Source organism: Stenella coeruleoalba, assembly GCF_951394435.1.
Source record: "Stenella coeruleoalba genome assembly, chromosome: 20".
NCBI classification, from domain to species: Eukaryota; Metazoa; Chordata; class Mammalia; order Artiodactyla; family Delphinidae; genus Stenella; species Stenella coeruleoalba.
The window spans coordinates 12,084,610-12,102,157 of record NC_137166.1 but is presented as its reverse complement, the minus strand read 5'-3'; the positions used below and the strand labels follow the sequence as shown (position 1 = coordinate 12,102,157).

At 40.5% G+C, this 17,548-nt stretch overlaps 1 protein-coding gene across 1 annotated transcript; it reads right to left on the bottom strand.

Moving 5' to 3' along the window:
* Positions 1-4,751: 4,751 nt before the first annotated feature.
* On the bottom strand, positions 4,752-11,836 carry DUXB (double homeobox B; the record flags this gene model as incomplete). Its single annotated transcript, XM_079907887.1, is given in 6 exon segments — positions 4,752-4,811; positions 4,815-5,195; positions 5,814-5,832; positions 6,440-6,590; positions 9,027-9,188; positions 11,788-11,836. Coding segments are annotated over 6 exon segments (822 nt in total).
* Positions 11,837-17,548: the final 5,712 nt, after the last annotated feature.

Genomic DNA, 17,548 nt, shown 5'->3' with positions numbered 1-17,548 from the left:
TTCCTAAGGCTCCCTCTCTGCTTGAAGTGCTGTGGAGTTAATGCCCCTGAGAGCAGCTTTCAGCTAATGGTGAATAGGAATCAGAGGATGCATCCCAGCTTCCTTGCTCACCAGAGAACTGACAGCTGAATATTTGAGTTACCCCTCGAGTGGAGTTACCCCATACCATCCGAGGCCGCCAGTAGAAGAAAGCATAGTTGCCCACAGTGGTATGAATGCACCTGCATAGACCTCCTCTTATTTTACATACCCACTTCCCTACTAGTGCATCCTGGAATCATCAGTTAAATTCACATTTTTTCCTTAGAGTCTGCTTCTGGGAGAACCCAGCCTAAAGCAATGCATTTAACCTTTTACTCCTCCTTAGAATGTTGAAAGGATACAACACACACCCAGCAGTAAACGTAGCTCACTACAGTAGTGTTTCTTTTTTTTTTGGCTGTGGTGCACGGCATGTGGGATCTTAGTTCCTTGACCAGGGATTGAACCCACGCCCCGTGCAGTGGAAGCACGGAGTCTTAACCTCTGGACCACGAGGGAGGTCCCCACAGTAGTGATTCTTAAATGGGGCTTGGGAGGGGTTGGGTGGTGGATATTTGTTTAAAATGGGTTCTCCTCCATTGTGATGTGACCCTAGAGTGGTTGAAAATCATTGCTTTAGATATGAAATGGAAATGTCATCTAGCATGTCTGTATCTCAATAAAGTTACCATAGCCTATTGGCTTTACAGAGCTAGAAATTCCAGTTTTGTCAGTCATGTGCAAAAGGGTCTGATTTATTATACCCAGACTCCCAGAAGACATGTTTAAATCTAAACACACACCAACTTCTAGTGCTCATTATAAACCAGTAATTTTCAAATATCTGGTTTTGTAATTTCTCTGGTCATTTCATCTCTTGGGCTGGGATATATGTGGGGAAACAAATTATCAGAAATATTTTGGGGAGCACAAAACTAAGCAAGGAAAATGAGTTGGATCTTAATGGTTAATGGCATTGAGCTATGGCTGTATCTACTCCAGAGACCAGCAGTTGAAGTCTTGAATTGAGATACTTCTGCTTTGTGCTGCCAGATTCTTGTTCTTTGGGTTTTCTTTCCTTGACTTCGTGAGTTTGGCTTTTCTGCTTATGATGTGGGATATGTTATTTCTTACTCATTTTAGCTCTTGAGTTCTAGGCCTTCCTCACTATTCCCTCTTGGCTCCCCCTTACTCCAGCTTTTGAAATTTTTCTAGACCTTAAATAACCTCCATAACTTCATTAGTGGCAGAAACATTCTGTCTTCTCTTTCTCTGCAACAATGAGGCTATTCATTATTTTCCTCTGTTCCCTATTCCATTTAAGTGGGTGCAGTTGAGTTTTAAAAATTGAAGCTGCTGTTTGAATTGTTCTGATCCTCTTGCTTTTGGACTAATGCTTTTGGCTGAATCATATGCCTACCTGGCTATAGCAATAAGGTGTATTTCATTGAACGTAACAGAAAACCTAACTCTAAAGGACTTTAATAAATAAGGGGATTTATATTTTGTATATATAACAAGAAGCCCTGAGGTTGGGTGGCTTTAAGGTTCTAGTTTTCTGCTCTGCCATCCTTAACGTGTTCTGTCAGCTTCTCCCCTTGTGGTTGAAAGGTGGCAGCTACAGCTCCAGCAGCTGAAGAGGGAGGGTTTCCTCCTAAGTGTCTCCTTTATTGGTGGGCAGCCTTTCTCAGAAGCCCCTCATAGACATCTCACTGGCCAGAATTGTGACACGTGCCCCTTCCTAACTCCACCTCTCTGCAGGGTAAATGAAATTGACAGAGAGTGATTAAGAACTATACTCCTTGGGCTGCGGATTGTGTATCCTTCCTTGGGAATGTGGCCTGAAAGGGGAGGGTGTATACCCAAATAAAAGTCAGGGAGTTTAGGGTCTGCTAAGAACTTCCATTGTACGGACGAGTCACCTTCTTCAGGGGCAAGAATATTCTACCCAGGAGCAGGCAGCACAGCTAGTGACTAAATCCCCAATGCCCCCTCCAGAGGATATACAGTGATTTCTGCTCCAGAGGTGAAGTCTGCACTTTGGCCATCACCCAAACAGTGGACACAACCTGGACCAGGACTGGCCTGCGAGATGCGTGACCTCATCCACGGACCCTCCCATCCAAAGGTTTTCAGCCCCAAGGGGTCCAAGAACTAAGGGACCAGGTTGTTGGGACCCAAGGGGCCTCTAGGAAGAGGGCAGGTGCCTTTTATTGGAGGCAGAGCTGGGATGGGGCAATCAGATGCTCCAGCCGTGGGCACCAAGCAAGGTCCACTGGACTTGCCACCCTGCAGGATCCATGTTCTCAGCCCTGCTTTCAGGCTGTAGAGGCCTCAACCATGACAGCCTTTAAGGCCTCCACTGGCTGTGAGCCCAGTGCACATTCATGGTCACCTCAGTCTGTTATAAGAATAGGATGTCTGGTCACCCAATCCATGAAAGGGACATTTGACTTGCAGGAGATTCTGAACTGGTCAACGTGGTTCTCTTGGTCAGATACTGTTCCTTACCTTTTTCTCTAGAGACTTAATCCCACTGCTTGCTTCAGAAGTGAAAATTTACCTATTTCTCTAGAGAAGGTCATCCCATCTGTCTCCCTCCAGAGGCTATAGTTAGATGTGTAGATATAGAGATAGGCATAAAGAGTATGGAGGGGAGCTGTAGAGACAATGTAGATGAACAATAGATAATATATTTACATAGATCCATACATATAAACATGGAGATACAGATATGCATATAAATGAAGAAGTAGATTATAGACACAAATGTATAGTTTTCCCTTCACAAATAATCAGACTTGTTTTCATAAGTTGGAGAACTCTGTCCATGTATGTGTTTGAAGTACAGGAAAGATACTAGGACCTCTCATCTCTGACCACATGAGAATCATGTGGGGGAGAAATTTAAAAATCAAACTAGGCATGGTATCAACACTGTTAAATATATCAGATTCTTTTTGTAGATTTGTGCCACTAATACCTGCACATACGCATGTGACTTTTATTTCCCTAAGTGGTTAATGAAGATACAGCTCATATTAGGAAAAATAACTTGTGCTGAGTGTTATTTGGCCATAAATACTGATGTTGGAATATTCTGGCACTTGTGCTTCAGTGTATAAACATCTAGAGAACTCCTGCATGTAACGCACCCGGATACCAGAAGGATGTCCACCTCACGACTATATTTGTGCAAAACTGGTATCTTTGTAGAACTAGATGGTATGCGTACTGATCTTCTTTCAACACCTTCATATGGAAAGTAAACAAAGCAAATATGACAAAACAGAAAGCAAATTGATAAAATGAACAAAGAAGTGATTTTTTTTTCTTTTTTTTTTTGCGGTATGCGGGCCTCTCACTGTTGTGGCCTCTCCCGTTGTGGAGCACAGGCTCTGGACGCGCAGGCTCAGTGGCCATGGCTCACGGGCCCAGCCGCTCCGCGGCATGTGGGATCTTCCCAGACTGGGGCACGAACTCGTGTCCCCTGCATCGGCAGGCGGACTTTCAACCACTGTGCCACCAGGGAAGCCCAGAAGTGATATTTTTTAAAGACATTTTTATTGCCAAGGTAAACCCACATATACCAAAATCTGTTTTCAGAATTTACCTTTTCAAAAGAGGGGGGAAGACTGAGAATGAGAATGGTTATCCCAGGTTTTAGATGAACGTATAATGTATTTATAATAAGAGGAGAAATATTATGGACATATATATATACATATATGCAAATATATACAAAAAACTAAAAAAGTGGAAATATTAGCATCATTAGACTATGTTCAGTGATGATATGGTATTGCTATTATAATTTCCTTGTAATTTTTTGTATGTTTTAAATAGTCAAAGTAGAAATACACTTCTAAGTGAAGATTACTCAGTATTATGGATTTGTCCAAATCCATTTAATCATTCCCGTAATGATGGATGCTGAGGTAGTATCTAGTTCCCAGTTTAAACCCTCGGAGCTTTGGGGAAAAGCTCACTTTTATGAGCTCACATCATCAAGAAGTACAGCATCCCTTCGTTTTCTACACAGTCAACTAATTTCAAGTTTGCCCTCTCATGATGCCAGGAGGGAAAGAAGTTCTAATATGTCCCTCAGAGATCTATTCTCACCTGAGTTAGGTTACAGTTTGTGGGTTTTCCAGACCGTGGAGGACATGGTGATTACAGAGAGAAGGTCATATTCTTGAGTAAAATACTTTTTTTCTGGAAGAATTCAGTAGACATGTCCACCACCTAGTGCCCATGGTGCTTCCATAGGCAGTGTGGAGCTTGGAAACAATCCTTCACTTAGTGGAGTATAGAAGATAACCACTGCCCACAAGAAAAACAACCTCCATGTGGGTTTCCAAGTGGTTTTTCCTTCCCCCTGCTTTAGTTTTGCCTCTGACAGGATGACCTCCTTATTCATTGTTCTTTAAATTGCTGTGATCTGCATCAAAAGAAAGGAGGACTGGATCAGGTTCAGAATGCTATCTTCTTCCTCCTGAAGCTCAAGCCCTGGTGAGCTTTGCAAAATGTTCAGAAGAACCTGAAAATCCTGGAGGGTCCTCTTCCTGTGGATCAGGATTCAAAAAAGTTTGTACCTTTTACTGACAATCTGTGGATGGCAGGAGTTGACCTAAACGCTTCTTGAGGTTTCTATATATTGCTGGTGCGGTTGGCTGAGGGCATGAGATGGTTCTCCAGCTGACTCTGTGTGGTGTGGCCACCAGTCTGTCTCAGTGGGTCCCTTTTTGAGGATCCCGCTCTGCAGTCAGAGCCTGGCAGCACTCATCCCATCACTGCAGAAAGTAAGATATGTCCACCTGGCTCAGATCCTGTGGTGGTGGTTTTTTGTGCTCAGCTTGAGGCTGAGAATAGTCTTCCAACTGCAGTACTCCCATGTCAGTCTGTTCTTGGTGATCCTGGCGTTCTTGGTATTGGGGCCAGAAGGGGTACTGAGTATCTGGGTCTCCTCCCATAGTCAGCAGTGCTGGCACATAATTCCCAAGTGTTAGAATAGAGGGAGAGTTCTCTCCTCTCTGCACAGCCTGCATGGGCTGCATCATGACACTTTGTCCTTGGATCGCACAAGGGACAGAATACGTGGGATGGGAGAAGAACAGGTAGAAATGGTTGGTTCCTGCTGAAAGAACTGGAGGAAGCAAAATGATGAGATCTGCCTGGGAGAGTACATAGGTCAATTTCGTGCTGCTGAGCTGTCATACCAGGTCTCCCATTTGGGCCATATACCAAGGAATTCACAGGCTCACTTGTGCTCTGCCCAGGGTACAGAGATCTTGGGTCCTGAAACCACATCTCCGTGAGAAAAACAGAGACATGGATATCATAAGACAAGCGATTCTGGCTGTTCTCAAACTGTGTAAAGCAAAGGGCCTATTATATAGGCCCAAATCTCAAGAGGTGTGTGTGTGTGTGTGTGTGTGTGTCTATACGTATATATATATACATATATATGAAATTAATTGCCCTTGTTCATGTGTTCAGTATGTGTATATATGTACATATGTGTGTGGACACGTATATATGTGCATATGCATAAGTATGTGTGTATATATATGTGTGTTTATGTGTGTATATGTATACATATACATACATACAAACACATAGATTTAGGTCATAGCACATTCAGCAATCAACTATAGATGAATTGAAACTGGCTAAAAAGGCATATGCTTTAGGATCCACCCTTCAATTTCAACGATGGATCAGGGAACAAGGTCTCTTGACGAGGTTGACATTTTCCTCCTATTAATCAGTGTTTGCACAGGAATACATACCTTGTAAACGTGTATAAATCTGAATAAGGATTAATAAACACAGATAAGTGTTTATGAGGGTCATTGTGCTGATAGACCTATGAACATGCTTCCTAGTCATGAGCGTTGAATGTATACGGAACCACTATCCCCATAGCTTAGGTAGAAGAAGGTACTAATGAGGGTGCTTTTGTTCCCCTATTTGATTATGCTTGTAGATTTTTTTGGGGTGTTAAAAGTGGGGGAAGGAGAGATGGGCAGGATATCTAGTTGGTAGAGGCCAGGAATGCTGAAAAACACTATACCTGGCATGGACTGCCCCTCCCAAGAAAGAATTGTCTGGCCCAAAATGACAGCAGTGCCAAGCTTTAGAAAACCTAACGAGAGTGTTCTCAAAATAGGCATTAATTTTCACATTTTCCCACAGTTTTGCTGCTGGTGATTCTGAATAGATGCACCACTGACAATTTGATTACAAAATTCTTCCTTTTGCAGGAATGTGACTTGCAACGCCAGGTGTTTACTATCCCAGGCCTTTGTCCTTGATTGCTGTGGTAATCTAGGTTAGTCAAGGTTTTCCAGCAACCACTCGGGGTAACATCGTTTAATGGGTTAGGGATATTTGCTGCCATAGACATAAAACTTACTTGAATTCTCGATTCTGGAATGCCTGTTTGGCTAGTGTTTTCCTGTTTGCAATATCAAAGAATTGGTTCCTCTTGAAGGCTTGAGCTAGAATGTTTGATTGAGATCTTGGAACCGATGTGTAGTCTTGTGTGGCTCCTTTTGGTAAGTATTCTAAAAGAGAACGCAGGGACAATAGGGTTTTTAGGACATTTTTGCATTCAAGCTGGAAACTCAAACTTGGGAAGATAGTGCTGACCTCTTACTCCCTCTGAATCCCCCTGAGATGACAGAAGAGGAGGATGTTGCCCTGCTCAGAGCAGCAGGACCAAAAAGTCCAAAGCCTTTGTTGCTCAGAACCTGTCTGTCCCAGCCACTGTGGGACCATGCTTATATTGATGACCTTAGGTTGCTCAGAACAAGCTGTAACTGGCTCCAAAACTAAGGATTCTTTGTGGAGAATTTGGGCACAACATGCAGAATTGATTCCCCTCTCAATGGGACCCACTGATGAACTGCATTTGGACTGGTGGGTTCTTACCTTGAGTATAAGGCTGAGGCTGGTTCTGTCCATGGGTTTGGTCTTCTCCTAGGAGGAGCTGAACCCCAATGGGCTCTGTCTTGCTCTGTGGTTTTTAAACCAAATCTGAGTGGGAAAAGACGACGTGAAAGTCATGTAATTCATTCTGTGTCATTCCAAATATCAATGCAGTTAAACAAAACGAATTGATCAACTGCTCTTGGGATAATACCCCTAAGAGAAAGACAATGTGTTATCCTGGGATTGATGCTATTATTAGCATACAATTCAGGATGGTATACAATCTGCTCTCAACTCAAGTTAGCATTTCTTGTATGGTCATCCTCAGGGTATCCAAAATAAATTTCCCTGATTTAAGAAAAACAGTGTAGTTCTCTCAAAGGAAGTCAATCAATCTCTCTCCCTCTCTCTCTCTCTCTCTCTCTCTCTCTCTCTTTCTCTCCCCCTTGTGTTGTATCAACTTTTCATTAGAATACCATTTCATAATACACAATACATATGGGATTGATCTTAGAAAAGAATTTCTTTATGTAGGGCAGTAGAATTAGCCACAGTCAAGAGCAGGGCTAACTCACCTACACTTTTACTTATTTCATTCCATAGTCAGCAATAGATAATGAAACTCCTAGGGACCCCATATATCTTGCTTTAAAACTATCATCACTAACATAGCCAGTTGTATTCTGCTTGTTTCCTCATTACTGGAGTTGACATTGCAAGGTGCTTTCTAAGTATTTCTGAGTGTTTTATTTTGATAATTTGATAATTCATGGTAAGATTAGGGTGTCAGTTATAACCAATATCTGATGTAGCACTCATATCCCAGGCATTGTGCTAAAAGGTTATATCTATTCTTTAAATTAATTAATAAAAATATTTTCCAATAAGAAGTCTTAAGCCCAAGTGGAAACTGGAAACTAATGAGTAAGTTACCGAACACAGTTGCAGAACTAACCTCATCCTACATTGTTTCCTGGACTTGCCATCCTCCACCTCAGTTCAAATGGGCCTAGTACCTCTCATGCAGCTAATCACTAGATAGTCCCCCAAAGTGCACTTTATTCTGGGATTTGGGAAAACTCTTTCCTACACCTAAAACAAATGCATTAAGAAAAGGGGAACTTTTCTTCTCCCCAGCGTCCCCTCAGACTGATGCCCTTATATATATTGACTTATTGGAGACTTTTTTTTTTTTTTTTTTGCGGTACGCGGGCCTCTCACTGTTGTGGCCTCTCCCATTGCCGAGCACAGGCTCCGGACGCGCAGGCTCAGCGGCCATGGCACACGAGCCCAGCCGCTGCGCGGCATGTGGGATCCTCCCGGACCGGGGTACGAACCTGTGTCCCCTGCATCGGCAGACGGACTCTCAACCACTGCGCCACCAGGGAAGCCCCTGGAGACTATTTTTGATAACAAAAATCTGAACTCATTATTCTCCTCTGAAAGCACCTTTTTTATTGACCTTTATTGATTTCAATACTGTTTCAGTTGGTATAATTGTATTATTTACAGCTATCTTTTTGCTGACTGAAGAAATCCAGTTTATTTTTATTTTTACATCAGTAGTTCTATTCAAAATGATACAATATGGGATTTTATTTCATACACTCCTGTGTATGAATCACATTTCAGATATTAGTGAAAAAAAAAAACTAGCTTGAGAATTGGGAATTTACATGAGTGCTTACCCCACAGTTTCCTCATAATTATACATTAATCATTATTCTGCAGTATATATTCCAGTACTTGATACCATATCATTATCATAGTGATCCAATTTCCTATAATCTCTAAATCTCAGAAGTTGATTTAATTATCTCCTTTTGGAGAGCCTCAACCAGTATATTCTTTTCTCCAAGAGTGAATGCCCCCAACCAATTGGTAAAAGAAGTAACAGTTTTCTACCATTGGTAAAAGAGGTAATTCTTGTTTTTATTTTTTTTTAAATATTATTTAACAGGAAAAACCTTTAGGAAACATACCCAACATAAGAGAATCACCTGCCAGTGCTAAGCTTGGCCTTTCTCTTTACCTTGAACCTGACAGATAATGAAATAGAAACCTGATACTATCCTGAATTTTAGATTCTGGAATGCCAATTTCCTTGGCCAGTTGTTTCCTGTTAGCTTTTTCAGGGTAAGGGTCATGTTCAAACCATGCTTGGAGGATATTCTTTTGACTCTGGTTGTAAATAATCTTGCCTTGCCAGGTTTCTTTTTGTAATAGTATGTCTGATGAAGAGAAAATGGGGAGAATTATGAAGGATATGTTTATGGATTAAAAACTGGGTGAGCATGTATCTTACTTCAGGTTGAAAGTCTGTAAATCCAATGATTATTCTGTATTTTTACTTTAGGGATATACCTAAAGTCATTCTAAATTGGAGACATGGAAATTCCCTGGTGGTCCAGTGGTTTGGACTCCATGCTCTCACTGCCAAGGGCCTGGGTTCAATTCTTGGTTGGGGAACTAAGATCCCACAAGCAGCCCGGCGTGGCCAAAAGAAAAAATTGGAGACATACAGGTCAAATATATATATAATAGAAAAAATGACAGTCTGTCATCTCTGAGTTACCAAAGGAAGAAGTTACTAGAAATCCACAAAATTACATGCAAAGAAAATAGGAGTTAGGAAAATAAATGGAAATAAATGAAACAAGTAAAACATTAAAACAAAAACAAGAAAAACATTAAAAGGATAAATTAAATACAATACACAAAACTGATACTTTATGATAAAATACATTTAAATAAATATAAAATGTTAAATTATTAGATATAAACTAAACATAAAATATTATGTATTCCATATATATTTTTCTCCATTTAAAGTGTTAACTTTAAGACTTTTGAAAACCCACATATGGGACTCACGGCTGTCTCTTAAATTTGAAATTGCATTCTCTCACTTCAAAGCACCCATCAATCCCCTGATACAACTTATCACTGCAAAACAGCCCCTGCTTTAACAACCTATTCCTCTAATCATAATTGGGATTTTACTTTTTATAAACTCTGGAAAATAAACAAAGCATGTGGCATTATCAAAGAAGAGAGCAAAACACAGATGGGAATTTACCACTTGCAGTGCTGTTCAAATCCATCTTGGGAAGAGGTATCCAGATTCTGCAGAGATGAGTGGACAACTAAGCAAGACACAGGATTTATAAAACACCCAGAGTGACCCACCCATTTCTTAAATACCCTCCTATTTAATCCCTTCATTAAATATTTAACACTTTTCAGAAGAGAGTTGAAGTAATCAGGTTAAGAGGAAATACAGATTCTACCAGATTCTAATTTTGCATCTATTATAATATCTCCCCAAATATGACTTAGAATCTGTGCTTTCTACTTTACATAGTACATATGTATGTATCAATATATATTATAATATATGCTTTGTTCTCTATAATTTTTAGTACTCCTGTTTCTTAGTTATTTTGGCTTGATGATATTATTTTAATATTAGATCGATATTCCTATTCACTTTGTAGGCTCCCTGTTTTCCTTAGCCCTTACTGAAACAAATTTCTTTCCATTATTGTTAGTAGGGTTTATGTGTTACCTTGGCTATTCTATATTCCACAGTTATTAAAAAAAAACACTGATCTAGGTGTTGCTGTGAAGGTATTCTATAAATTGAATTATATAATCAGTTGGATTTAAGTAAAGGAGATTATCCTCGATAATCTGGGTGGGGCTGATGCAATCAGCGAAAAGTCTTAAGAGCAAATCTGGGTGCATTCGTAAAGGAAAAGAAATCACGCCTATGGACAGCAGCTTCATCTCCTGCCAGAGACTTTCAGCCTGCCCTTCCAAAGGGCCTACCCTAGAAATCTCATTCTTGCCTAGCCAGTCCCCACAATTGTATAAGCCATTTCCATTTAATAAATGTCTTTATTTGTGTATGTGTATGTATGTATGTACACACACAAGTATGTATATAATTTCACAAGTTCCCTGTGTGACTTGAGTTCAGAATGCTACTGATTCTGTTTCTCTGATTGAACACTAAATGATACAGATGTTGGTACTGAAACTGAACAGGACCCTGTGGGGCTCACTGTCTCAGGTTTTATGGTAATGGGGTTAGTTTCCAGGTTGTCTTTGGCCAGTCATCTTGATTGGCCCATGTTTCGTCTGACTCAGGATCCTTCCTGGTGGCGCACCCATCTCTCAGTCAAGATGGATTTCAGCGTGAGGGCTTCTGGGAGGTTGGCAGGACACATCGTCTCCTCCCTCCTCCTTTTGGCCCCGCCTGAATTCTGGTTAGTTGCACTTCATTCTTTATCAGGACCTCCTATTGTGAGACAACTCAGGTAAGCGGTTATCATACCTGGCCAAGGCGGGCAGTTTTGGTCAACGGTTCCCTAACAGAAGAAAAGTTACAAATACCAGCTATTACCATGTGACCATTTGCATAAATGAGGTTATACTAATTATGAGGATTGCATTATGAATATGTTTGTATAAATATTAACAAAATATTTTGCTTTCTTCCTGCTCTTATTCCCTGATGATCCAATATAAGATGTGTTAATAATAGTTAACATTAAATCACCGTATTTAAGGGGCATCAAAAGAGAAGTATTCACGTCAGCCAAGGATGTTGCATCCTCTTTGGGGAAAGGATTAGCATGTTTCTCTTGTAGGCATGATAGTTGCACCATATTAGGCAGAAATACCACTTTGTTATTATCTTTATTTGGAAATTATTTATGGTTTCAGGAGATGTGTATGGTTTCCAGGTTGACAAGGTATGGACAGAGCTGGTCAGTTTTGTGTCAGTATGGCTAGGCTACAGACCCTAGTAATTCAAACACTCACCTACTCGGAGTTTCTGTGAAGGTATTTTGTAGATGTGATTAAAGTTCATAATCACTTCACTAAGGGAGATTATCCTATATAATCTGGGTGGGCCTAAGTCAATCATCTGAGAGGCCAGAAGGACTGAGTGAAGGCTTCACTGAGAGGAAGAAATTCTGCCTGTTGATAGATGCATCAGCTCTTGCCCAAGAGTTCTAATCTGCCTTACGGATTTTAGACTTGCGAAGGCTTCTCTGCAGTCAGGTAAGCCAGTTCCTTGCAATAAATCTCCACATACACACTGATTCTGCTTCTCTGGTTGAATACAATCATCTGATACAATTATTAAATTATTTACTTTGAAGTGATGACTTTAACAAGAAAAAAATATATATGTGGATTTGTCATGGGGCTAGACCATGGGTGATGGAAAAATTTATTGAATCCTGAAAAGATGGCAACTGTAAATTTTGCTGCTGTAAATTTTTTCTGGTAAACGTCAGCTGTGAAAAACTGGAAGGCAGGAAATGCGACAAATATTCTATGCCTTGACTTAAGGACAACAGAATATCTCTGTCAAGACTCATGTGCTCTTGGCTACTATTGCCTTGGGAACAGCTAGAGAGAAATGAGCTCAGAAAGAAATGTGTTCCTTAACAGGAAAAATGGAAGGGGATAGAAAGATTGTATGAACTGCAAGATAACGTGTACAGGCAGACTTTGTATCATTTATATGAGGAAATACGAACTTGGAGACATATTTTCTAACAAAAAGTTTACACAGTTAAAAAAAAGCAAAAATAAAACCTGGGTTGTGGCTTAAAACCTTTGGTTTAAAGCAGTGATTGCATTATAACTTCTACCAATCATTCTTCTATTATTTAAGACAGCATTACTATAAACTGCCACCAGAAAAAAAATGGTATGTGCTTTTGCCACAGACACTGATAAACTCAAGATATTTAAGATGAGAAACAGAAATATTAGGCACAATGAATTGGGGGATGGGCTAATTGCACCTGGAAATAGATATAATTAGATAGGTTAATTCATCTTTAATTGTGTGTGTTTTTCTTTGTTGACATATATGTGTGGGATTACCAGAAAATTCACATGCTTTAACTAAAAGAAACTTAGCTTGGATAAAAACAATATTTTGTGAACTGCACCCCCTCATATTATATCCAGATGGTAAAACCCTCAAAGAGGTATAGCCTCTATAGCCCTACAAATGAGGCCAAGCAACATAGAAGACATCCAAGTATCTGGTGTAAGGACTTCATCTAGGATCAGACATTGACCTAACTAGGGGGAAAAGCATTCTCAGCTAAAGGGAGCTCTTCCTCAAAACATCCCCCCATCTGAATCTTGCTGTTGCTACGTTTCAATGGGTGCAGTGTCCCTCCTCTTCTTCCATATCATGGCAGGATATTACATTGATCCAGTCCATGTTCCAACTAGCTCATAGCATGGGCTTTTGTTCTTTGATATTTTGATGAGGAAGAGTTATATCTGGATCTTTCAGCTGCTTTGAGTGTGAATGGAGGTGTTGGGCTTTGAGTCCTAACTGTGTTTGGAAAAATCTTTCATACTGTGCCTGGTGGAGAAGGGTAAGATTATTCTGTGTACTTTAGGGGTAGAAGCCAATAATTTTGACCAAATAGATGGACTGCAATATAAATAAATAAATAAATAAATAAATAAATAAAAATTTAAAAAGTCATTTCTTTTTTTTAAAATTTTATTTATTTATTGATTGATTTTTGGCTGTGTTGGGTCTTCGTTGCTCTGTGCGGGCCTTCTCTAGTTGCGGTGAGCGGGGGCTACACTTTGTTGCGGTGCGTGGGCTTCTTATTACTGTGGCTTCTCTTGCTGCAGAGCACGGGCTCTAGGCACATGGGCTTCAGTAATTGCAGCATGTGGGCTCAGTAGCTGTGGCTCACAGGCTCTAGAGTGCAGGCTCAGTATTTGTGGCTCATGGGCTTAGTTGCTCCGCGGCATGTGGAATCTTCCTGGACCAGGGATCGAACCCGTGTCCCCTGCATTGGCAGGTGGATTCTTAACCAGTGTGCCACCAGGAAAGTCCCGTGCAATATATTTTATTTATTTAAATAAATTTTATTTATTTATTTTGGCTGCGTTGGATCCTCGTTGCTGCCCACGGGCTTTCTATAGTTGCGGGAGCAGGGGCTTCCCACTGCGGTGGCTTCTCTTGTTGTGGAGCACGGGCTCCAGGCACGCCAGCTCAGTAGTTGTGGCTCACGGGCTTAGTTGCCCCGTGGCATGTGGGATCTTCCCGAACCAGGGCTTGAACCCATGTCCCCTACATTGGCAGGCGGATTCTTAACCACTGCGCCACCAGGGAAGCCCCCGTGCAATATATTTTATAGGGACTGAATATTTCATGGCACCAGCCCAATCAGGCCATGTCTTCCAAAAGGCTTATACTTTCCAAATTGTTGATTTCAGTCTTTGCCTTGTGATTTCTTTCAGCCAGTGAAATATGAATGGATTTAATGAGGCAGCCTGTGCCATCTCTGAGCAGAATCCTCCATCTTTGGGGCCATCATTCTCTTCTCACTACCATGCGCCTTCTTGGTCCTAGATAATGATACCATTAACCTGAATCCCAGAAGGATGAGTGAGAAATAGGTGAGTCATTAGTGTTTAAGGTCACGTATTACAATGACATAATTGAGACTAAGGTGATGGATATACAAATTTGCTTTTTGTATCTTTAAGTTCTATGACCAGAGTTGTCTTTTTTTTTAAAAAACAATTATCTGAACATTTCCAGAAACCCATTTGTTATAACTGTTTAATAGCCTCCCCCAACCCTGTTTTTTTCAACTGCAGTAAATTTTTGTGAAATTTAGAAGGGCATGAAATCCATTTTCTAAATGAAGAATTCCAAGGGACTTGTCCTTGTGTCAGGTGTGAAGCCTAAGGAGGTACCGTACATAGGACAGGACCCACCATGATGAAAATCATGGGAAGCTGTTTGCTCATGTGGTCATCTGATGTGCAGAAAATGAAGGAATCTCTTGGATTTAGGGGATAGAGACTTGGGATGTTGCCTACGTGTGGGAGAAAAGAGTGAATCTGTCCAAGTGTTTCCTTAATCCTGGAGAAGATGTTTATTTGTACTTTAGGAAGAAAGTAAAACAATGACCTTTCTGGATTTAGTTACCTAGATTCTAATCTATTTGTTTATTAAAAAGTGAAGACCAGGGCTTCCCTGGTGGCGCAGTGGTAGGGAGTCCGCCTGCCAGCACAGGGGACGCGGGTTTGTGCCCCAGTCCGGGAGGATCCTGCATGCCGCGGAGCGGCTGGGCCCGTGGGCCATGGCCGCTGGGCCTGCGCGTCCGGGGCCTGTGCTCCGCGGCGGGAGAGGCCACAGCAGTGAGAGGCCCGCGTCCCGCAAAAACAAAAAACAAAAGAAAACAAAAAATATCTCAAAAACATCCATTCATTTCGAAGTTATTCACTTTCTTTTCTTTTTTTGAATTTTATTTTATTTAATTTTTAAAAAACAGCAGGTTCTTATTAGTTATCCATTTTATACATATTGGTATATATATGTCAATCCCAATCTCCCAATTCATCACACTCTCCCCCCTCCGCCACTTTCCCCGCTAGGTGTCCATACATTTGTTCTCTGCATCTGTGTCTCAATTTCTGCCCTGCACACTGGTTCATCTGTACCATTTTTCTAGGTTCCACATATATGTGTTAATATACGGTATTTGTTTTTCTCTTTCTTACTTACTTCATTCTGTATGGCAGTCTCTATATCCATCCACGTCTCTACAAATGACCCAATTTCGTTCCTTTTTATGGCTGAGTGATATTCCATTGTATATATTTACTGCATCTTCTTTATCCATTCATCTGTCGATGGGCACTTAGGTTGCTTCCATGTCCTGGCTATTGTAAATAGTGCTGCAGTGAACATTGGGGTGCATGTGTCTTTTTGAATTATGGTTTTCTCTGGGTATATGCCCAGTAGTTGGATTGCTGGATCATATGGTAATTCTATTTTTAGTTTTTTAAGGAACCTCCATACTGTTCTCCATAGTGGCTGTATCAATTTACATTCCCACCAACAGTGCAAGAGGGTTCCCTTTTCTCCATACCCTCTCCAGCATTTGTTGTTTGTAGATTTTCTGATGATGCCCATTCTAACTGGTGTGAGGTGATACCTCATTGTAGTTTTGATTTGCATTTCTCTAATAATTAGTGATGTTGAGCAGCTTTTCATGTGCTTCTTGGCTATCTGTATGTCTTCTTTGGAGAAATGTCTATTCAGGTCTTCAGCCCATTTTTGGATTGGGTTGTTTGTTTTTTTAATATCGAGCTGCATGAGTTGTTTATATATTTTGGAGATTAATCCTTTGTCCGTTGATTAGTTTGCAAATATTTTCTCCCATTCGGAGGGTTGTCTTTTCATCTTGTTTGTAGTTTCCCTTACTGTGCAAAAACTTTTAAGTTTCATTAGGTCCCATTGTTTATTTTTGTTTTTATTTCCATTTCTCTAGGGGGTGGGTCAAAAAAGATCTTGCTGTGATTTATGTCTAAGAGTGTTCTTCCTATGTTTTCCTCTAAGAGTTTTATAGTGTCCAGTCTTACATTTAGGTCTCTAATCCATTTTGAGTTTATTTTTGTGTATGGTGTTAGGGAGTGTTCTAATTTCATTCTTTTACATGTAGCTGTCCAGTTCTCCCAGCACCACTTATTGAAGAGACTTTCTTTTCTCCATTGTATATCCTTGCCTCCTTTTTCATAGATTAGTTGGCCACAGGTGCGTGGGTTTATCTCTGGGCTTTCTATCCTGTTCCATTGATCTATATTTCTGTTTTTGTGCCAGTACCATATTGTCTTGATTACTGTAGCTTTGTAGTATAGTCTGAAGTCAGGGAGCCTGATTCCTCCAGCTCCGTTGTTTTTTTTTTTTTTTAACATCTTTATTGGAGTATAATTGCTTTACAATGGTGTGTTAGTTTCTGCTGTATAACAAAATGAATCAGTTATACATATACAAATGTCCCCATATCTCTTCCCTCTTGCGTCTCCCTACCTCCCACCCTCCCTAGCCCACCCCTCTAGTGGTCAGAATGCACCAAGCTGATCTCCCTGTGCTATGCGGCTGCTTCCTACTAGCTATCTATTTTACATTTGGTAGTGTATATATGTCCATGCCACTCTCTCACTTTGTCACAGCTTACCCTTCCCCCTTCCCATATCCTCAAGTCATTTTCTAGTAGGTCTGTGTCTTTATTCCCTCTTACCCCTAGGTTCTTCATGACCACTTTTTTTTTTTTTTTTTTTTTTTAGATTCCATATATATGTGTTAGCATACGGTATTTGTTTTTCTCTTTCTGACTTACTTCACTCTGTATGACAGACTCTAGGTCCATCCACCTCACTACAAATAACTCAATTTCATTTCTTTTTATGGCTAAGTAATATTGCATTGTATATATGTGCCACATCTTCTTTATCCATTCATCTGTCGATGGACCCTTAAGTTGCTTCCATCTCCTGGCTATTGTAAATAGAGCCACAGTGAACATTGTGGTATATGACTCTTTTTGAATTATGGTTTTCTCAGGGTATATACCCAATAGCAGGATTGCTGGGTCATATGGTAGCTCTATTTGTAGTTTCTTGAGGACCCTCCATACCATTCTCCATAGTGGCTGTAAATTTACATTCCCTCCAACAGTGCAGGAGGGTTCCCTTTTCTCCACACCTTCTCCAGCATTTATTGTTTGTACATTTT